The 23,073-nt window shown below is 41.6% G+C and overlaps 1 protein-coding gene across 3 annotated transcripts in view; it reads right to left on the minus strand.

Annotated features, from left to right (window-relative positions):
• The window catches only part of AFAP1L2 (actin filament associated protein 1 like 2), a 79,801-nt gene that overhangs the window by 12,186 nt on the left and 44,542 nt on the right, over nt 1-23,073 (minus strand). For 2 of the 3 annotated variants that reach the window (XM_035132524.2, XM_035132523.2), the window contains exons 2-7: nt 14,302-14,430; nt 13,052-13,129; nt 11,110-11,204; nt 7,292-7,382; nt 2,408-2,613; nt 284-463 (exon numbers count right to left, since the gene is read on the minus strand). In XM_035132524.2, the coding sequence (XP_034988415.2) occupies nt 284-463; nt 2,408-2,613; nt 7,292-7,382; nt 11,110-11,204; nt 13,052-13,129; nt 14,302-14,430 (779 nt within the window). Of the gene's footprint in view, nt 1-283; nt 464-2,407; nt 2,614-5,380; nt 5,465-7,291; nt 7,383-11,109; nt 11,205-13,051; nt 13,130-14,301; nt 14,431-23,073 lie in introns of all 3 variants that reach the window. The other variant, XM_035132525.2, reaches the window with a different exon arrangement.

Here is a 23,073-nt window from a genome sequence, read left to right on the forward strand (position 1 = left end):
TAACCTAAAGATGGCATCAACACCATGACATCCTTTAGCATAACCCTGTGTAGACAGGAACCTAGGAAGCTGCCTTGTACCAGGTCAGTCAGACTCTTTGTCCATTGAGTTCAATACTCTCTGCTCTGAACAGCAGCAGCTCTGCAGGGTCTCGAAATCTCAAGTAGTTAAATTCTGGGCCAGATCTTGAATTCTGTGCTAGCGTGGTAGGACTATGGGCGCATTAAACCCACACAGCCTGGGGACAATGGCAGAAGTTGTCAAGAGAGATCGGTCCACTCACCCTGAGCCACTGCTCTGCCTGGTCTTTACTCTGCAAGCCCAGCACAATGACATCTGAGTTCATGGGGATGATCTTCAGCTTATGTTCCTGCTTCCTCACGTTCTTTTCCTTGTGGATGACACTGCACCCCAACAAATTAACATCCAGCTGGGGATTTTGGTCCTTGGAAGACTTGTAGCACTGGGAATAGGAGGAATCAGGTGGTTTAATGGAGAGTAAACGGGAGTCGTTGCCTACTGGTAAAATATGTAAGAAAGGACAGAAACCTTGGCATTGAAATAATAGATTGGAATAGTTCATAGTAGTAAATCCTAAGGTTTCTGAATAGATACATAATTATATATATTTCAGCCTTCACCAACCAGACAATTGCTAGACTCCAGCATAACCAGCAGTGCTGTGTTAGCTGGAGCCTGGCAAAATCAGGAGGATGTCAAGTTGGTGAAGGCTAAGAATATATAAGGAAGAATTTAGAATGGATGGGGACTACTGAGAAGAAATCTAAGCCATCCATCCAGCACAGAGAGGAAGACTTCTACCCATTTTCATAGTTAATGCCCAGATGTTTCATGTGGGTCAACAAACAGCAGTCAGTAGCAGTGGTACAGAGAAGATTTAAAAAATTAGTGAAGGAATTACTAGGTGAAATTTCCTGAATCCCACGAAACGGGAATAGAGGGGACATTCCCATACTTTAAGACCTGTTATATAGCCATAATACCAACAGCAGAAAGGAAACAGCACTGGGTTTTCCCTTACTTACACTCTGAAACATTCATAGAGTAGGTACTTTCTGCAGTGCAGATGTTAATAGCAGGCATTCGAGGTGGGCACCTGAGCTCCTGGAAATGGCAAACCTATAGTTCCAGCAGATTTTCATACCAGTCAATACACTTCTTCCATCCAGGCACACCTTCACTCACCCATATCCTAAGGCAACCTAAGGCCAGGGAGCCGGATGCGGCCCAATCGCCTTCTCAATCTGGCCGGGAATCAGCGTGTTTTTACATGAGTAGAATGTGTGCTTTTATTTAAAATGCATCTCTGGGGTATTTGTGGGGCATAGGAATTCATTCACTTTCCCCAAAAAATATAGTCCGGCCCACCACATGGTCTGAGGGACGGTGGACGTCCCACCGCTGAAAAAGGTTGCTGACCCCTGTCCTAAGGGAATAGTCCAAGGTTGCATCTACTCTGCCCCTTGTGGCAGCTTCCCATTACCTGTTATGAACCTCTCCAACTGGCAGAGCTCCAGGACGCTCCCTCCTGTGTTGTTCCCTTTTTCCAAATGCCTGCCCCTCAGGGGCCGCCAGTCACAGACCATCTCCCACACTGCCGCCAATAATAGCGACTTGATCACGTTAACACTGAATCAGCAGCAACAATGGTGAATATTGATCCTAGTCCTTTGGGAGCACGGGAGCAATGCAAATACAGTGGTACCTCGGTTTATGAACACAATTGGTTCTGGAAGTCTGTTCATAAACTGAAGCGTTCATAAACTGAAGCGAATTTTTCCATTGAAAGTAATGGAAAGTGGATTAATCCGTTCCAGGCGGTCCGCAGAGTACTTAAACTGAAGTGTTCATAAACTGAAGCGAACTTTCCCATTGAAAGTAATGGAAAGTGGATTAATCCGTTCCAGACGAGTCCGCGGAGTACTTAAACTGAAGCGTTCATAAACTGAAGCATGGGTGTAATTGGTTCCGGAAGTCTGTTCATAAACTGAAGCGTTCATAAACTGAAGCGAACTTTCCCATTGAAAGTAATGGAAAATGAATCCGTTCCAGATGGGTCTGCGGCGTTCGTAAACCGAAAATTCGTAAACCGAGGTGTTCATAAACCGAGGTTCCACTGTATAACAAACTAAGCAACTAGCACCATGCGTGTGAGACAAGTCTTAATTCATCAACTGAAATTAAATAGGGGAGCAGACAGTACAACCTAAAGTCATGTCCTGCTTGTGGGCTTCCTATAAGGATCTGGGATTTTGAATAAGATAGACCTTTGGTCTTACCCAGCAGGGTTCTTCTTGGGCTTTGAGGAACATCTAGGTAGAGCTCTTAGGAATTGCTCTGGCTTTGAGAAAAGGTATATTAGACACCCTGTTCCCCGCTTGCTTACCAACAATCTGCTGTCCTTAATGACGCAGAGCTGCTTGGCCCACTGGCCCAGCCATTTTTTTCTCCAAAGAAAAGCACAGATCCGGGCATCTTTCATGAGTTCAATGGAAGCTTCAGGGGAAGGCCATTGGTGAGGGGCTGACTTGCCTTTGCTGCTCTCTTCTTCATCATAGGATTCATAGGAGCTGCTGACTGCTTCCCCATCATCTGCATCCATGGGGGTAAAAAAAATCACACACATCATTATAAGCACTTCCAGGTGACAAAGTGATGTGTTTCTTCCATGTTCCATTAGGCAAGCTGGAGAACAATTGCAGCATGCACGAAAGAGACACAAAAGTAAAAGGCAAGGAGGTCTAAAGGCCTGCAAAGTTTAAACAATAAGACCTGCTCCATTGAAAAGGCCATTTTCCTTCATCTTCTGTCTGTCTCCCACACACTAAGATTAGCATATACAAGCCAGAATCAGATCTCAAACAAGCCATCCAGAGCCAGCCCCAAACACTTTGCTGCCTGGGGTAGAAGGCACAAGATGGTGCCTTCCTGCCATTCCATGAACAGGAGCCAACTTGACAGACAGTTTAACTTTTCTTCACTAGGGTGGATTGGATAGCATCCTATATGCCCTGGAGAACAGCAGGTTAGTCTGAGGGTGCAGGACAGGCCTTGTGGCACACACAGCTCTGTACTCCAAAGATGGGAACAGCCAAGGGACGGCTCCCCATGGCTCCCCAGCATCTGCCACCTGAGGCAGCTGCTTCACTTTGCCTAATGGGAGGGCTGGCCCTGCAGTAGTCATATCAAATGATGCAGGAATCATATAAAATTTTGATTTGAATATGTGAAGCTGCAATGATTGACCTTCTCCTGAAAAGTGAAATGCTTGAATGGTATTCCCAGGAAAAGGTTAAATGCATTGGATGGAATGTATATTTACAAATGTAAATGTAAATATTTGTACATTCTGCACATTTTGCTGGGAATATTTTGCCTGGCTAATTAATAAAAGCCAAGCAGTAGTGCTGCAAGGTAATCTCACAATCATACAAATTGTTTGAGGTTGCAAGGATGTGGGCCACCAAAGACTTTCATTTCACAACTTTGGTAAAGACACACCCAGCTCGGTCTCCTACTACAGACACATTCCTCAAGTGCTATCAAATGTTTTCTATAGGTTTTATACACCCAGCTGAAAAAGCATAGGACTGTGGAGGGTGTGCAAGCTGTTATCTGCCAAATATAGTTGCTGTTCCCTAAATATCAGGCAGATTACAGCTTGCAGCAACAGTCTGAAAAACAGGTCCAAAATTCATACGTATGCTCACTCCAGTCAGCATATGGAGAAGGACCAATGAGCAGAACCACGCCAAAAGAAACTTAATTTGAAATTTAATTTAAACAACTGACAAATGGCAAAAAATGTAAATATTTGTTTAAAAGAGTGGAAACAAAATAAATAGCAAATTAAAAATGATATAGAAGTTATAAAGCTGTAAATTATATAAAATTGAGTACACAAATGTAGCTGAAACAGCTACAATGAGTCTACTCAGCAGAAGTTATATAAAGCTGTTTGCATAAGCTGCTTAAGGCATCTAAATCTAGCACCCTCTCTCCTATCCAGCAAATAAGAAAGTTTCAGTACATTATAAAGGCATTCCAAAGCACTATAGGGGAAGTTATATGAGATATAGGATATTCCACAGTATTGAAATAACCTGATCACAGAATGGAAACGATTCATAATATAAAGGCACAGAGAACAGAGCAGTTTCTAAGATCCCTGCAGATCATTGACAAATCCCAGACTTCTCTCCATCTCCCCAAAGCACCATGTCTTCAGCACTCAGGAGAAATGTGATTAGGACAAGGGAAAGGAAACAATATTGGCCAAAAGAAGATCAGATTAGAAAGCAGAGAGACTTTGAGTGAGAAACATCAAAAAGGTACCCCAAAATAGAAATGTATTAAAGTAGTAAGATGTTCCATTCCCAATTAGGTCAAAAATCTGTGTTGTTCCAGCACAGGCTTGAATGGGTCACAGAGGTAATTATCTGTTTCCCCCCCTTGTTTTTTAACTGGAATATGGAGTAACCTGAATTTTCTCATTCAGGTGATGCTATCAGAGAACTAGCAACTGAGTCACCTATCTCCAAAGCAAGATACAGGGCTCGTTGCTGTGTTTAATCTCATTTGTATGGTAGGAAGAATGATCCAGGTAATCAAGGATGCTTAGCCAGCATCTTTTGTGCTCTGGCCTAGGCACAAGATAATCACGGCTTCCTGAAACCAAACTTTGGCTCATTCAATATGTGGATCTGCTCCTTCTGTACCAGAATCCAGAAATAAATTCCAAAAAAGAACCTAATTAACACATTTCAATCCCCTTTTCTTTCTCTGCAGTAAACTGTTTACATCATTGTAAAACAGTGATCTGTCTGTATGTCTGTCTGTTTTTGTGTCCCTGTATTCAGCATTTAATTCTGGTGGGCTGGGGTGTCTCATCAGCCTATAGCTCCAGCAGCATTCCACTCGCTTCATTTTTTTTATGAAAAAAAAACGGTCCCATTGGTTCTCTAAATTAATACCACTCATTGCATCCCTGGCTTCTGTGATGCTTATTACCAAGCAAGAATATTTTTCTGCTTATGTCCTGCCCTGAAGCCCACCGAAGTTGAAGTGCACAGAAATGACAAGCGCATTTTGGGATAAGACTTCTGCTTCCACAGGTAAGGTTGGCTATCAACATCTACAATTCTGTAGATGCCTACTGAGAGATCATGCCTGGGCTAAGAGATCGCAAAAGAATAGACAGCAACTTCCCAATCCTTTATCACCCCTTGCCACACATATGCATTTAGGATGAGAATGTGATCATGCGGTGATCCTTTAATCATGTGTCAATAGTGAAAGACCACCTTTGTTCATATGACAAGTCAATGCATGAGTGGTAAGTTTTGAAAACATGCCATACCCATAGTTATTGTGGCATATATTACTCCCTCAGCGACCTGCAACCCTGGTCTGGATCCAGTAGCTGCAAGCCTACCATAAAGACCTGCACAAGCACACATGGAAAAGAGAGAGAGAGAGAGGGAGGAAGAAAGAGACCCGCAAATGAACCTCACTGATCATTGAATTCTTATAGAAGGAGAAAGCATAATTTATATGATGAACTATGGAATAATTTGAAACAGTCTGCTAAAACTTTAGAACTGTCTCTTTTGCCCAAAACTATGGTGATAAACACCATAAATAAAAACACTTGCAAATTCAGTTTGAATAATTACATTTCAGTGTTCAGCCTTTGTGGTACCACTCAGTTCCATACTATTATTATTTTTTAAAAATAAACTACTCAATTGTTTTACAGTTCATGACAATGCAAAAGGTAGTAAATACCAGTTGCTGGAAACCACAGGAGGGGGGAGGGCTCTACAATATGCAGTCAACAAGGAAACAAAGGGCCCATACTGAGGAAGATGGAAGTCTTAACGTGTGGGAGAACTTTATTTTATATGTAACAGTTTCTTTGTATTTGTTATGATTTGTTTTTTCTTTTGTTCTTTTTGCGGTGAATGGATTCAATAGTTAAAATCAATAAAGATTAAATTGCACACAAAAAAAGGAAGGGAGATTGCTCTTGCGAAGGGTTTCCCAGAGGCATTGGGGGTGGCCACTATGAGGGCAGACTAGATGGGCCATTGGCATGCTCCAGCAAACTCTTCTTATATATGGGCCACCATTGCATTGTTGCACTGATGTAGAAATGCTCTCCATTTACTCCAGGGATGTCATAAATGGTTCCTTATTACATCACATACCACAGTTGGAATTCACTATTATTCCACACATATTATAAGAGCGCTATGTGCATGAAGAGATTCTGTGTCTGAAATGAATAAGCACAGAAACTGGTACTGTAATGGTCACAGCCTAAGCATATCCGGGTTTACTCCAAAATAAAACCCACTAGTTTCAAGAGATATGCCTAGGATTGCAGTGTGAGAACCTCAACCACCCTCTTACGTCCTCTTTGGTGTGGTAACACATGATTAATCATGATGTCCATACTAGGTGCTATAGAGCAGGCACGTCCAACAAGTAGATCGTGATCTACCGGTAGATCACTGGACGTCTGTGGTAGATCACTGGTATATCACTGGCTTCCCCCAAAGAAGCTCAACAACTTTGGCTCCCCTAAAAATGCTCAACATTTTAGCACTTCACCCCCCAAAACAGGGCTTTCTTCCTGCCTCAGAAAAGCTCAACAACTCTGACCTGAACCCCTAAAAAATGGGCCTTCCTCCTTCCTAGAAAATCTCAACAACTTTGACCTGAACCCCTAAAAAACAGGGCTTTCCTCCTCCCTAAACGACTTTGACCTGAACACCCCAAAAGGGGGTAGATCACCGCCAGTTTTTAACTCTGTGAGTAGATCACAGTCTCTTCGGAGTTGGCCACCCCTGCTATAGAGTAATGTACATGCAAATAAAAAAAGGGGGGGGGGAAGCTGGCCAAATAAATTCAGTCTGCTCTTCCAGAGACTGGAGCCTTGCACCTTCTCTAGAACATGCTTGTTCATATCAGCAACAGAAAGCAAGACGGTTGCTATTCACTTTTAGAAAGACACATTCAGTCAGTAAACCTTATTCAGCCATACTCAACATCTTCACTTGTCAGCAATCTCTTAAACATCTTTGGATACAAGAATACCCCTTTAAATTCTCTGGTATTAAATTGACAATGTGACAAACACTAAGCATATGGATTATAGATCACATTTCCAGTATTTGTATCTGAGTGTTTTATTTATTTATTTTCCAACACAGTTGCATTGCCTATTTCTAGAAGTAATGAAATACTTGGGAGCACACCTACGTACCGATCAGTGAGGCACCAAAGGGCTCAGCTTCTTCATAGTATCCTTCTGGAGACTCAGTTTTGGATCCTGAAAGTTGCTTTGCTTCTGAAATCTGTGGAATGCAAACAATATCTAGAAAATGTGTAGCTAAAGACCCAGAGTTCTGAAATAAATTTTCATGATGGTATCTGTAATTCAGAATAAGGAAGAATTCTTTTATAGTGGTAAGACACTGAAAAACCTCTGACATAAGAACAGATACTGAATTATCAAAAGGACCTGTCAGTTTAAGATGAGGTTTAAAATGAGAGCAAGGTTCAAATTCCACAAAGCTAATGCAGAGGCCTTAACAGTTGTGCCCAGTGAACAGTGTCACAAATTGTGCTTGCTTACAACATACTCTCCATGCACTCACACATTCCCTTGGTCCTTCAGGCTCAAATCCAGATGGGGAAGACGAAGTGCCTGGGTCTAGCAAAGGCACCCCACATGATTCTAGTCCTCTGTGTGTGTGTGACATCCATGGTTATATGGTGTGCCGAAGGAATATGTGGTGCAGGGTGTGCATGCATGGTTATGGTGTGTGTGGTTGTGGGTTGTGCTGGGCAGTCCCCAGAACAGTTTCTCAGGTTTCCCAAGGTGCCCACAAGCCCCCAAAAGTTTGGCAATCCAAGGTCTACCGTAATCACTGCTTCACACTGTCACGTTCCACAGCTAGTGAAATAGACACTTCTCATAGCATCCTCTAAATGGCTTCCATTAAAAATACTGTATTATACTGGCAAAATCCCTGCTTCAAAATTTAATCTGTTTGTGTACCATATTATTTTGCCTATAGTTAAGAAATGCCTTGCTGAATCAGACCAAACATTATTAAATTGTTGTGGCCCTCTTAAGTTTTGCTGAAACCACAATAAGCCACACCTAAGGAAACCAAGCTGAGACCTAACCATGGAACACTAAATGGATAGCATACAGTAAGTAGGCAGAATAGAGCCATCCCTTATTTCTTATTTAAAGCTGATCTTATAACTGGAGAATTTTATTTGAGTTTTCCCTTTGCAAGAGTAATTTCGATGATGGTGGTGATGGGAGTCAAGTTTAGAAATACACCAGACATTTTCAAAGCCAGTATAAGTGAAAAAGGAAATAGATAAATAATATTGGAGTTAACCGACACTTTCAAAAGATTCTAAGCACTGGAAAGTCCCTGGATGGCTGCCAAATCTATGCTAATGTGCAGCCCAAAGCTGAGGGAAGAAATCAAGAGACAAAATACTTTGGAAAGCATCCAAAAGGAGAAGCTAAAAGTCAATATTCTCAGGATAAACTGCCTAGAGAGGGAAACTGCCATGAACTTTTTAGGGGTCCCAACTCCAGGTTCCTGAATGCACCACATTTTCTGCTCCTCCACAGGAAGAGTTGTGTATGTGCTCCTACCTAGACAAGTTGTGTAAGAATTGCACTAGCATTGCCAATTTACTGTGCATATTCCTTTCGAAACAGGCAGCTGGAGAGTAAGGACCCCAGAACCTTGCATGTGCCACCCTGCCTACAGCTGCAGCTTCGTCTAGCCTGCAAGGCTAGGTATTACCCATCCCTAGTTACCACCAGGAACAAAGGTGTAACTGGCAGCTTTTCTGTGGCATGTAATCGCTAGTAGCGATAATATAAATACCGTGTTTCTCATATTATAAGACATGTCTTATATTTATTTTTTCCTCAAAAAAACACACTATGGCTTATTTTCAAGGGATGTCTTATTTTTTTCCTCCTCCTCCTGCCGCGGCCGGCATTGCTGCTGCGCCTATCACTATGTCTTATTTTCGGGGTATGGCTTATATTCCTTGAATGCTTAAAAATCCTGCTATGGCTTATTTTATGGGTATGTCTTAAAATATGAGAAACAGGGTACTATGAATTTGGTGCAGATGGAATTTGTCCTCACATCTACAGAGAGAACCATGACTGATGATATGACGAGTATGTATTTGAGGGTATCCATCAGCATCTTCTAGTGATCTGTCCTTTTCCCAGTCCGTGATGGCTTCATAGCATGAGATAGATGCACTTTACTTTGGAAGAAAATCCCCACTTAAAGAAGATCTGATGCTTTTGAAACAGAGTTCACTACACTTGGTTCCACCAGTGTTGGGACAGCTTTTAATATTTTAAATCTTAAATGATTCAAACCATTCTTTGCCAGTTAATCTCATTTGTTGCTGACGTTTCATCATACAACACCATTTCAAAGATGATGCAGCTCAAGATAACCACAAGATTCTCCAAGTAGACAAACACACACACCTCTTCCAATTGCCAGCAGATAGAAGTATATAGTAAACATGCTCATTTGAGTATACAGAATGGCAGATACAGTGGTACCTCACAAGACGAATGCCCTGCAAGACGAATTTTTCGTTTTTGTGAAAAATTCGTCCTGCAAATCGGGGTTTCCTATGGGCAAAAAAAGAAATTTCAATGCATTCCGATGGGAAACCGCGATTCGCAAAATGAATTTTTCGCAAAAAGAATTGACTTGTGGAACAAATTAAATTCATCTTGCAAGGCACCACTGTAGATGATTTTATATAACCACAGCACTCTCGAGTGACTTGTCTCCATTGGTCCCTTGGCAAAATATCTACTCACCTTTGCAAAATGGTAAAATGGGAAGTAATACCCAATAGCATAAAGGTCAGCTCTCTCTCTCTTTGGCAATAATGGTAAACATTTTGGAACCTGGTTAAAGATTTAAGTCCTTAAAATCCAAACTGGAAAATAAAGTCAATTTCTCGATGGGGGCCAGGTGGGAAACATGTCCCTGAGTTGCAGCTATTGTATGCAGGCACTGAAACCAAGTAACATCATACTTTGTAGAAAGATTAAAACATCAAGTTCTGCCTATGCTTATGAAATAAACTGCAGTATTTTCCTATACAGCAAAATGAAGTTTTGGATGAGGGGAGAAGTGACTACAGGTCATTGTTTCTTTCTAACAATGGACTAGGTGGTGTGATAGATGCATCTGGCCATGCAGCCTTTTCCAACCTGGTGCCCTTTGGATGTTTGGGATTACAACTCCCACCAGATCCAGTCAGCACAACCATGCTCATGGGAGTTGCAATCCAACCTATGGAGAAGACTGCTTTAATGAGTTAAAAGTGTCATTCATTATTTTCTTCCCACAGAAGGTTGCATCCAATGTGAGTTCTATTCAGAGCTGAACCACTGAAGTTAATAGACCTGAATTAGTTACAGGTAGGTAGCCGTGTTGGTCTGAGTCGAAGCAAAATAAAAAAATTCCTTCAGTAGCACCTTAAAGACCAACTAAGTTTATATTTTGGTATGAGCTTTCGTGTGCATGCACACTTCTTCAGATACACGACCTGAATTAGAAATGTCTATTCATTTTAGGGTTGTTAAACTACAGTTTCCTGTTGTGTCTGAACTGCAAAACTGGTTTAATCCTACTACAAACCAGGCTCTGATTCTGGGTTGACATTTTGGTCTGTAGTCTGACATTAAACTACATCATCATGCAATTTTTGAAGATGAAGCAAGACAAATGGAGGAAAACGTATTGCAGAGATGTTGACACATGTGTTTGTGTGAGTTGCCAGTGCTTATAGTGCTGTAAGTGCTCTATAAATGTTTAATAAATATTGATGTATCATTTGAGAGAGAAAAGGCAGCTCTATAATTTTTTCAGACCTCTGTATCTTACATTACAACTCACTCCAAAGGGTACGAAATTCTATCCCAGAAGATGAATGGTACTTGCATTATTGTTATGCAGAGTAAGTTGAAAGGAAGTAAATGAACAAATAAGAACTTACTATTTTTGAAGGTGGGAGGTCTGGCAAACTCTTCTGAGGTGGAGACAAATGCTGTTCCACTTCCCCATTGGTCAAGGAGTCTCTGTGACCCAACACTACGGCCCAAACAGAAATAACAACATGTAAATAGACCAAGCTCAGAAACATTCTTGGATGCTCTGCTTTTGTTTTGGAGGAAGCATTGCGTTAAATTAGAGAGCATATTACAGACCACAAAAATGGCATTTGATACCACCTCCCAGAATATGGCAAAAAAGTGGCTAGGGACACGCTCTCTTGCTAGTTGTGGGTTTGCTGGCACATATTTGCTCGACACAGCAAAGACCAAGATGTCTTAAAAATAATCTGTCTACTTGCAGGGCAAGGCTGACATCTATATTGAGCAGTCCTAAGTATTCACCCTGTCATTACTGTTGGTTTTAACTTGCAGGGACAATTCAGTCTTCTCCTAAATCCAAGCAAACAGAACTCACACTGAGAAAGAGCTACAATCTCAGCAGGTGGGGAAATACTTCCAGCCAATTTTCAGCTAGTTGGCAGGTGAAGTGCTGCCTCCATAATCCTGGGATCCATGGAGTATTAACTAACAACCTAGGGAGGTGTGGAAAGGTAGTACAGGGCTCTGGCTATATTGGCACTGAAGGGAAGAAGCTCACTTCCCCTCTGCAGGGCCTGACTACAAGTGGAAACAGACGGCTGCTAATCACACAGTAGCTGCTTAAAACCACATGACTCTTGCTTAAAGATTTCACACAGAAGCACATATGGAAAGGCAGTGACCTACAGACTTCAGAATGGCTGCAGGGGGCTTTTGAACATAGGTAACCCTAGGCAACATAAACAGTCCTGCCATTCAGGGGCAGCTGGTGGCGAGGGCACTGTCATGCAGCAGGGCTCCCCCTAAGTGGCGTCACTGTGCCTACTGGGAGGGAGAAGAGGGATCACTGCTGTGCTGGAGCAGTGGCTGGAGTGCCCTACTGGTTCTGCCACTGCACCTGTGCACAATGCTGAACTCCCTGCCACCTCACCTCTGCCTGTAAGCACAGTGGCGCCTTTCCGCACCAGCCATTCCCCCTCCTCCCCGCCACTGCCATCTTCAAATATGGTGGTGGAGATAGATGCACATTCTCATCCAGATTGCTTCATAGAAGAAGCAATTCCATGTCTGAAGTGGCCCCATGTTTCCCACAAACAGCCCCAGCAAACCTGCCACTGAAAATGGAAGCACAGGAACCGGCCTTGGAAAGACGGGCATGAATTTTGCTGCATAAAGCTCTGTTCTTTTCAGACTAGCTGGGAAGCCACAGTAACAGCTGTGCAGCCATATCCTGTAATGGGGGGTAATAGGGTTCTGGTGTAAGGCTGCGAGCAGCAAAGCAAAATCCAGAGCACCCAGTGATGTTATTAGCCAAGTAAATTGGACATCTGCCTCCCTTCCCTTGGCTTCTCAGATTTCCTGATCTCTGTTTCTACACATCTTAATTAAGAGGCACCTGAAAGCAGCTCTGCGTCCTGCATTTCTCCATCTATAACTGCATGTCAAACCCAGGGAGGGTTGCCACAAAAGTTAAATCAGATCCGTGAACATGGGCAGAGTTTACCATGTCTGTTTGGAAGATGGGCAGAAGAAGCACAGACTTAACAGTGAATTGGTACTGTGAGTTGGAGGGTGTTTTTTTTTTAAAAAAAAAACTGTACATGGGATCCTTTCATGCATAAGAAGCACATTCAGCAGCGAAATGGGGAAGGGCCATAGCTCAGAGGTAGATGATGTGCCTTACATGCAGCAGGCCCCTGTTCGATTCCCAGCATGTCCAGGTAGGGCTTTGATAAACCCCTCTCTGGAATCTTGGAGGGCCAATGCCAGGCTGTGTAGGCAATACTACACTGACCTAGACGGACCAATGGTCTGACTCTGTATAAGGCAATCTTTCATTCCTACCTTCGTCTGGTTTCTCTGGTTCACCGTGTTGCTTATTGATGGTGACTTTGTTCATGTAAATGTATTCCTCATCACCACCTATGAAGCGGAGAATGTAAGCCCATTATTCTCTTGCATATACTTGCATTGCATAGCAAATCATGCATTGTACTTACAGGTAGGTAGCCGTGTTGGTCTGACGTAGTCGAAACAAATTAAAAATTTTCCTTCCAGTAGCACCTTAGAGACCAACTAAGTTTGTCATTGGTATTCGTGTGCATGTTATCTGAAAGCTCACGAAAGCTCATATCAATGACAAACTTGGTCTCTAAGGTGCTACTGGAATGATTTATTTTTATTTTTTCCCCACATGCATTGTAGAGCAGAGCATCTCGAGCAAAGCATCTCCTGGAGAAATTTTTAAACCATTTGCTTGGTCAAAAAGTATATCTTTCCATCTATTTTTGTTTTTTAAAAAAACTATAATTATCAGGAGGCTTCTTCTAATGACTTAGCTCAGTGGCGCCTTAACTGACTTTGCTCTTGCACAGTTTATCTTGCTTGCAGCTAAGAAGCTGTGCACTTGCCACCCCCAGCGGTGGAAGTGTATTGGAGAGACTCAGCCCCTTTCAAAGTTTATCTTCTTATCATTATTGCAAATTACATGATTCGGGAAATCTTGAATGAATTAAAAAATACGTTGTGGCGCTTGAGATTAAGAGCAAACGGAACAATAGCTCAGTTGGTTAGAGCATCATGCTGATAACACCAAGGTCACGGGTTCGATCCCCATAAGAGACAGCTGCATATTCCTACATTGCAGGGGGTGGACTAGATGGTCCTCAGGGTCCCTACCACCTGTACAATTATATAATTATATGAAATGAGATTAGCTTGATTCAAGGGCTTTTATATTCACTTCTTCTCTCATGTACATTTGGGTACTGCATAGCAATTTGACAGAACAATCAGCACACATTGAACGTATTGGACTTTTGGAACACATTTTCTGTGTACCATTTGTGTGCGTGCGCACACAAATGCATGCACTGCACACATATCTTTGCTACCCAGGGCTAACTGTGCAAAAAGTTGAGTTCAGTCTGGGGGAGTTTGTGACACAATAAGTAACTTTCCCTTTAACAAAATATTGTTGGCTGTTTCTACGTGCAATTGGGGAGGCCGTAGTTTAGATGCAAAAGTAGACCAATCTTGGTATCAACAAACAATAGCTCCTAGAAGCTCTTCTGGAATTACACAACTGTGCTTACCACTTGATTTCGTGCACAGCCTAAGGAGGTCAGCGAGGAAGCTCTTTTTCACAACGGCAGTGCTGCTGAGGTTCTCCTTGTCCAGTATCTTCAGAAAATCTTCAAGTTCTGTAAGCAGTTGCTCCAGAGCTGAAGTAGACATAAAACAGATTTGCAAATGCTATTATGCCCTGTACAGTGGTTAAATATATAAAAGGGATTTATAGCGATCCTTCAAGAACCCAACATTTCTTGAATCAATTTGTATTTTAAACCAAAACCTATACTTTTAGAATCAACCCATTTTCCACTGTCCATTTTACCTTACATCTCATGCATTAAATGCAAAATATAACAGCTTGGGACCAGTTTATCTGCAAGATCACCTTACCCCTTATATGTCTACTTGACTGCTTTGATGAATGGAAAGGAGACTGTTAAAGGAGACTCGTGATATCCCATCCACACTTACGAGAAATGGATCTTTTAGTGTGGCAACACTTTTCCTTTGGAACTCCCTGCCTCCTGACATCAGTGCCTTCACTGTATTCTTTGCAGTGCCTGCTTAAAACATTTTTATTGAGGCAAAAGTATCTTCCAGACACATAGAAGTTACATGTGTTTTACCTCTTTTTTACTACTGTTGATTTCAATCCCCCTTTGAACATTTTTAAATACCTGCTTTAAACTTTTTATTCAGAAATTTAATGTTTCATTTTATGTTTTCATAAACCACTTAAGAGGTTTACTCACAATAAAGCAGTATATACATTTTGTTAAATAAATACATGCAAAAGATACTTTTGGACCAAATTTTTGACACTCTACCAAGTGTTGCTGGACTATCTGAATCTTGCAGGAGATGGTTCAGACTTTTCTTTTTGAACGCTGGAATCTCAGCCAACATTAACAACTTTTTCAGTATGCGCACACATAAAAATGACATACGTATTACAAAATATGTGAAATGTAAGATGTGAAATTTCTCTTGTTCAACACTTGGTGCAAACCTTTTCTATTCTTACTCCCGTTGGATATGCTAATAACAACAACAGAGATTGAATTGAACATAACTCAATTCAAAATGCTACACTATAATCCACAAGCCAGTCCTTTGCTATTTGTATTCCGTTTCATCACCCTTATAACGATGCTCAAGCCCTAACACAGGGAAGATGACAAGGCTCTAATACTATTAGCTGGGACAATTTAGACAGCTGCGAGTGAAACACATCTCTGGAACGCTTGCATGATTTAACAAATTTGATTCCCACAAAGCACCGTCCTTTCCCACAAAACAATGCAACATTTATTTGTAAGGAGAGATGAACACCTTATGGAAAGAATGACTTCTAATAGTTGACCCAGGTCAGTGTTCTTCAAACGGAGCTGTGAAGGAGCAAGAACATTTCTCTGCATCCACAAATCTAGCCCAACGAACCTGAAGGGGAGATTTTCCCAGACCCTCCTTTCCATCTCTTCCTCCCCTCCTCTTCCAAACATCTGTCTAAAACTTTCTGAGCTGGCACCATTCATTTCCCTAGCAGACTGCCTTGGCAGAAGGCACTTGACTTGCAACGGCGGCTCCATTCTTTGTCTGCTACAGAAAAATCAACAGACCAGCTGATCATTCGGTGCCGGTTTAGAGTAAGCATTCAAGTTGCTGAATGGTGGGTGCTGCTGGCTTTTTGTGGATTTTCCAGCCCATCCTGCCAGGCACATTCCAAGGCTTACAGGGGTCGGCTGCTGCTGGAGGGAAAGGGAAAGTAGATTTGTGATGACAGAAGGAGAAAGCTATTCTCTCCAACTGTGAAAAGAAACAGATGTGTTGGTAGGGGCTGCCGAAGCAGCTGGATGACTTTTAGGAGGACAACGGATCTTCCAAAGGGAACAAAACACGCACTGATTCAGAAAAGCAGGCCCTCTGGTGCTACCCACTCGCCTGAGACCCCAGAAAAGAATTAAGACAATGGTGAGTTATCCACAGCAGAAGGAGAAGGATCGTTATGCTCCTTGGTCTGCACTAGTCGCCAGTGAATTAAACTTAAGCAAAATCAGAGGTGTATTTCACAAGATGCGTTGAATTTTTGGGGTGGGGAAGGAGCACTGATCTTGAACTTGTTTGATCTTTTTAATTTGTGAAATACAGTAGGTCGCAATTAGGTGGAAACAGCCATTTCCCATTTTGTTTCTAATTTCTGGCCATGTGGCTATTAAATAAGAATGATCTGGAAAATGAATATTATGCTGTTCCTGTGGTCTTTTTAAAAATGCACACTATTAGTCACCAACTGACGTTTAAGCACAAAATTATCTTTTAAAGAAACCATGCGGCAAATGAACTCTACTCTACCTCTGTGGATGCGGTCTTAAAAGGATGTGCACTTTTAGTCACCAGTTACAATTTTTATCACAGAGAAACAACATCTAGGCTTTTCCCCAAGTATATGTGTCTACTATGGCATGAGGTTGTGAGATCTTGCACCACTAATTATATAAACTCAACACTGACAATATATACCAGGAAGCACAGACAGACCGAGAAAGACTCAATAAAACATGGTTAACTGGAACTTTGGATAATCAGTTTTGTTTAATTTGTATACCACCCTTCATCCAAAGATTTCAAGGCAGTTCATAGAAGACTAGAATGGATAAGGAAGACAGTATCTATTGTTCTCAGGACATCTGCAGGAGAGCACACAGAAATCCTTCCTCCCCCTCTACCCTCACAAGGGACTTTCCAATTTCAAAGAATCCATCAAAAAAAATTAGCCTTGTCAGTTTCAACAGCCAAGAATCTGTGGAAAGCATAGCATTTGTCCAAGGTACAGAATTCTGCAGTTTAGGTGCTTTGGGGAAAATGTGACAAAATTGCAACAAAGGGGGAAAACTTGGAGGTGAGTAGTGCAAATGCTTTGCAACACATCACAAAGCAACAAACGAACATCTAATATGCATTTATTGTGCAAGAATGAGAGTGAAAGCAATTCCAGCAACTCTAATCATACCTCAGAAAGATTTAATGTCTGCTTTTGGCAACTCCTATTTGAACAGTTTGGCCTTGTCTTCCTATACAACATGAAACATGGCGAGGGAGACAATGGGCCTTGTTGCTTGTGGGCAGAGTGCCCAACTGCTGAACCCAACCAGCACAATATGGGCCATTCTGGAAGTCTGGACAATCATCTTATTGATGAACTGTCATCTCTAAACCAGGAACTCTGAACTTTAAGTAAGAGACAGCAGAAAAGGCAGACAAGGCTTTCCAGTTTGCTGAACAAATGACAGACTGGCTCCCCTCCTCCTTCACAGGGTGGTGGGAGGACTCAAGAAGCAGAAAAGAGAAAGAGAAAAATAAGAGAGAAAGTGCTTGAAAAATGCCCAGAAGGCTCAATGAAGGAACGGCTCTCCTGTCCCCTGCTCCCACACTATGAACAATCACATTCTTCCAAGTGCCTTATTGCAATGCTCAAAATTAATATAGTGAGACCCTTCATAAAATAAGTGACTTCCAGTTTTCCATTCTGAGGCTTTGCTTCTAGTTTTGCTCTAGATTCAGATCACAGCACAGGGAGGGCTCCCCGGATTAACATCCTTAGCCTGAGGTTTGAATTTTTGACTGGAAGCACACTTCCCCTTCTGAACAATGCTTCCTTTTTTGCTAGAAAGCTTGACATCCAAAAGTTGACTCAAAGCCTTTGGCTGTCCAAGTGCTGTCTCAGCTTCCGACAACTTTTTCCTCCAGCAAAATCAACCCAGCGTATTGTGGCAGGTTTGCCAGCTCCAAAAAACACTACATGGAGAAGACGACATCAACTTGATGGTGGCCTCAGTTGCTTCCTCGCCAAGGTTGAGAAAGTACATGCACTGGGTACCAAACATTCTCCCTTTGGCTAGATTGTCATATGGAGAGATATATGGCAGAGACATCACCTTGCCTACAAAGGTCCGTATAGTTAAAGCTATGGTTTTCCCAGTAGTGATGTATGGAAGTGAGAGCTGGACCATAAAGAAGGCTGATCGCCGGAGAATTAATGCTTTTGAATTATGGTGCTGGAGGAGACACTTGAGAGTCCCATGGACTGCAAGAAGATCAAACCTATCCATTCTTAAGGAAATCAGCCCTGAGTGCTCACTGGAAGGACAGATCGTGAAGCTGAGGCTCCAATATTTTGGCCACCTCATGAGTGTTGAATGATTGTGTAAAAGTGTCATTATTGTTTCACTGTACCTTTAAGAGTCAGGAAAGATTTAATGACTGGGGCTCTGCAGCTGTGGAGCAGCTCTACAGGTGTTGCTGTGAAGCTGATGATGCAGGGTATATCAGGGGTGTTGTGTGTTGCCTCTGTGCTGGGCGTTTTCCCAGTGTGCTCTTGGTGGGTGGTTTGGTTGTGTGGGTATTTTGTATAAGCCTGATTTAATTTTTGTTAAATTTACTTTCTCCATTAAACCAAGCATTTGTTTAAGTCTTGGTCTCTATGTGTAAGTTCCTCAACCAGTTTCTGCTGATTTTGCTTTTAACCCCAACATCTTGGTTATGGGCCCAGTGGTTGAGCGTGGAACTGCACATGTTAGTTTTTGGAGAAAGGTTTAGAAAGGTGTTTTCCTTCTTTTTGCTGCAACGGTTTTGTGGGCTGGTGGTTGAAAAGTTCCAGCATGGCAGACCGTGTTGCTGAGGCTGAGAAGGCTTTAACATTCCCGCAACTAACGGCCGAGAACTATAGCTTATGGTCCTTTCGCATGGAAGCACTTCTAACTACCTGTGATGTGTGGAAGTACGTGACCGAAGACCCTCCTGCTCCTGTGACCGATGCCTGGTCGAAAGGTGATGCTAAAGCAAGGGCATTAATTAACTTGTCTGTTAGTGATCAGCAAGTTGTGTATATAAGAAATAAGAAGACTGCCAAAGAAATGTGGGACAGTCTTGCGGCAGTGCACGTTAGAAAGGAGTCAGCGTCTGCCATAGCTAGCCAGATATCTGCTGTACCTCCAGCACAATTAACTGTGGAAGGGGTAACAGGAAGATTGATGGGCGAGCTGGACAGAAGGGAGGCTTGTGGGATTAGCACTCCTATTTCTAAAAATGAGGAACGCCGTATGCAAGTCTGTGGTGATTCATCTGCTTTCAAAACTTCCAAGCATTGCTGGTTTTGTAAAAAGCAGGGGCACCTTGCGAGGGACTGCAAATTTAAAAAGCAAAATGCTTCAGAGTCCGTTCCAGTTCGTAAATCACAGACAGCAACCCAGCAGTCGGCAGCACATCGTAAAGATGGACATGAGCCGCGAGCGTTCCATGCTCGTGAATTAGGTCGTAAAGTAATTAAAGATGACACGTGGAAATCATTTGTAGTAGATTCCGGAGCGTCAATTCATCTTTGTAACGACCGAAGTCTGTTTGTTTCTTTCGAAGAGGAAATTGGCACCATTCATCTGGCCAACTCCGACGTTCTACAGTCGCTTGGCAGAGGTACTGTGAAACTTGACTCCTTAAACATCACAATAGCAAATTGCACTTACTGCCCATCAGTGGACAATTTATTATCAGTAAGTTGCTTTGCACGCCAAGGAGTAACTGTGTGCTTCACAAAATCACTATGTGAGTTCTACAAAGGGGGAAAACGTGTATTGTATGCCAGAGAGTCTGAAGGTTTATATAGACTATATTTTAAAACGCATTCACAGCCACCTGTGAACTGTAGAGTAACCCAGCCAAGTCAAGGGTTGAGAAAAAGTCAGGGGCTGAGAAATGTAAAACCTCACTCCGGATGTATTCATGAGGCGCATAGACTTTTGGGACATTTAAATTTCACAGATGTGATAAAGACAGAGAAGATTGTTGATGGACTAAACTTGAAGCCATGTAAATACTATATGCAATGTGTATCTTGTTGTAAGAATAAGATTAAAGTTGCAAGAAAGGGTAAATGCTCAGGCAGGAAAGTAACAGAGCCATTTGAACGTGTGCATTGTGATTTAGTAGGGCCACTCCCTCCTTCTTTAGGAAATTCAAAATATTGGCTTACTCTTATTGATCAGTACAGCGGATATTGTTTTGTTTACACCATTGCTGAAAAGTCACAAGCACTTGAGAAGTACAAGATTTTTTGCAACTGGGTAAAAACCCACTTTAACAAACCTATAATGCATTTGTTTTCTGACAGGGGGGGAGAATTTGTTTCTGAGGAATTTTCACATTTCCTGGAAGCGCAGGGGACTGTTCACGAGTTGTCCTGCCCTAGAAGTCCTTGGCAGAATGGGATTGTAGAAGTAGTGCAACGTGATTTGCAGGCAGGTGTTAAAACTTACTTGCATGATGCTAATTTGGGGAAAGAATATTGGGCGGAATCTCTTCATGCCTATCTTTTTGTTAAAAACAGATCCTATCATTCTAGTTTAAATGTTACACCCTATGAAATGTTGTTTAAAAAACGCCCTAATTTGAAATACCTGCGAATTTGGGGTTCAGACGTTATTATTCACTACCCTGCTAGACACAAGTTGGATGAGCGTAGTGTTCAAGGAAAGTTTATGGGCTACCAGCAGGGGGCGTACAGAGTTTATGTACCAGCAACTGGTAAATTTCATATTACCAGAAGCATGATTGAAACTGTAAATTGGAATAGAGTTGCTATTTTTCAAGATAGTGATGGTTTAGATAATGCTGATGAGGAGGAAGAGGAAGTAGAAGAGGGAGAAGCTGGAGCAGGGGATACTAGTGGATCTGAAGACGAAAAGCCTGTTGTGTCTGGTGATTTGTTTGAAAATTTAAAGACACAGACACCTAAAGAAAGGTTAAGTTCTTCTGAGTTTTCTGAAAGTAAGAAAAGCCCACAAGAGTCTCATCAGTCTGATGATAGCAATTTACAGTCTGAAGCTAGAAGTCCAAATAGTTCTACTGATTCTGAAGGGCCTAGCTCTTCGTCAGGACTAAGACGTTCAGACAGAAAGAGACAGGAACCAAGACGGTTTTCAAAAGAGCAGTTATATACTGTGTATGCCAATAAAGCAGTTTTTGAGCCAAAATGCTACAGCGATGTTCAAAAATTACCTTTGCATGAAGCTGTAAATTGGTACAAAGCTATGGATGCTGAAATAGCTTCTTTAAAAGAGCATAACACTTGGTCTCTTGTACCACAAACCCCAGACATGAGAGTTATTGATTCAAAATGGGTTTATAAAGTGAAAATGAATGATAAAAACGAAGTTGTAAGGTACAAGGCTAGGTTAGTAGCCAGAGGTTTCCAGCAAATCCCAGGTGAAGACTATGATTTGTGTTACTCACCGAGCGTAAAATATGAATCTGTTAAGCTTTTGTTAAAAGATGCATCCCAGCGTGGACATTCTGTCTATCATGTAGATATAAAAACTGCCTATTTGTTTGCAGATTTAGAAGAACAAATTTTTATGCGTGTCCCTGATGGCGTAATCGCCACTAAAGGAGTAGTGTGCAAACTAAATAAATCTCTTTATGGTTTGCATCAGAGTGGTAAAAACTGGCATCAGACTTTAGTGAAGGAATTGCTGAATTTTGGTTTCACACAAGGCAAGGCAGATAACTGTGTATTTACAAAAGAAAATGGAAATTCTGTGACCAAATTATGTGTGTTTGTAGATGATTTACTAATTTCTACAAGAACTAAACATGAATATACACAGATAGTGTCACTGTTACAAGAAAAATTTGATGTGGTAGAATTAGGCAAAGCTAAAAACTATATATCCATGCAAATTGAAGAAGGCAAAAATGGTTCTTATCTGATTCATCAAAATGCAAAAATAGATGATCTTGTTGAAATGTTATGTTTAAAGAATGCAAATGGGAAAGAAACGCCTATGGTATGTGGTTTTACTTTTACAGATGGCAATAACATGTTCTCTGACAAAACTTTGTATCGCTCTGCCATAGGCAAGCTCAATTTTATTCAAAGAGTTTCAAGGCCAGATGTAACTTATGCTTTTCATTTTCTGGCAAAATTTGTAGAAAAACCCACTACCCAATGCTTCAAAGCTCTTAAGAGAGTGGTGATGTACCTCAAACACACAAAACATTACAGATTGGAATTTACACCATCTATTGACAAAGGTTTTGAAATATATTGTGATGCATCTCATGCTGTAGAGCAAAATAATTACAAAGGTACATCTGGTATGGTTTATTTTTATAATGGGTGTCCTTTTGAATGGAAAGCACAGAATCAAATGATTAATTGTCTTTCTTCAACTGAAAGTGAGTTATATGCCTGTACTCAGGCCATTCGTGATATAGAGTGGTATTTACAAATATTTGAAGACTTAAAGATGCCAGTATCACTCCCAGTAAAAGTTTATCTCGATTCCCAGAGTGGACTTGCTATCCTGTGCTCAGAAACCAACACACAGCGCACTAGAGTGTTGAGATTACGTTTACAATTTGTAAAGAATTTGATTGCTGACAAAACAATTGTTTTTGAATATGTTCCAGGTGACAGACAAGTTGCAGACATCTTTACTAAAGCACTTCCAAAAGTTGCGCATGAAAGACATGTACAAAGTTTGTCTCTGTTTCACAATAATGAACTGCAGGGGATATGTTGAATGATTGTGTAAAAGTGTCATTATTGTTTCACTGTACCTTTAAGAGTCAGGAAAGATTTAATGACTGGGGCTCTGCAGCTGTGGAGCAGCTCTACAGGTGTTGCTGTGAAGCTGATGATGCAGGGTATATCAGGGGTGTTGTGTGTTGCCTCTGTGCTGGGCGTTTTCCCAGTGTGCTCTTGGTGGGTGGTTTGGTTGTGTGGGTATTTTGTATAA

The sequence above is a fragment of the Zootoca vivipara genome, chromosome 5 (genome assembly GCF_963506605.1).
Source record: "Zootoca vivipara chromosome 5, rZooViv1.1, whole genome shotgun sequence".
NCBI lineage: Eukaryota > Metazoa > Chordata > Lepidosauria > Squamata > Lacertidae > Zootoca > Zootoca vivipara.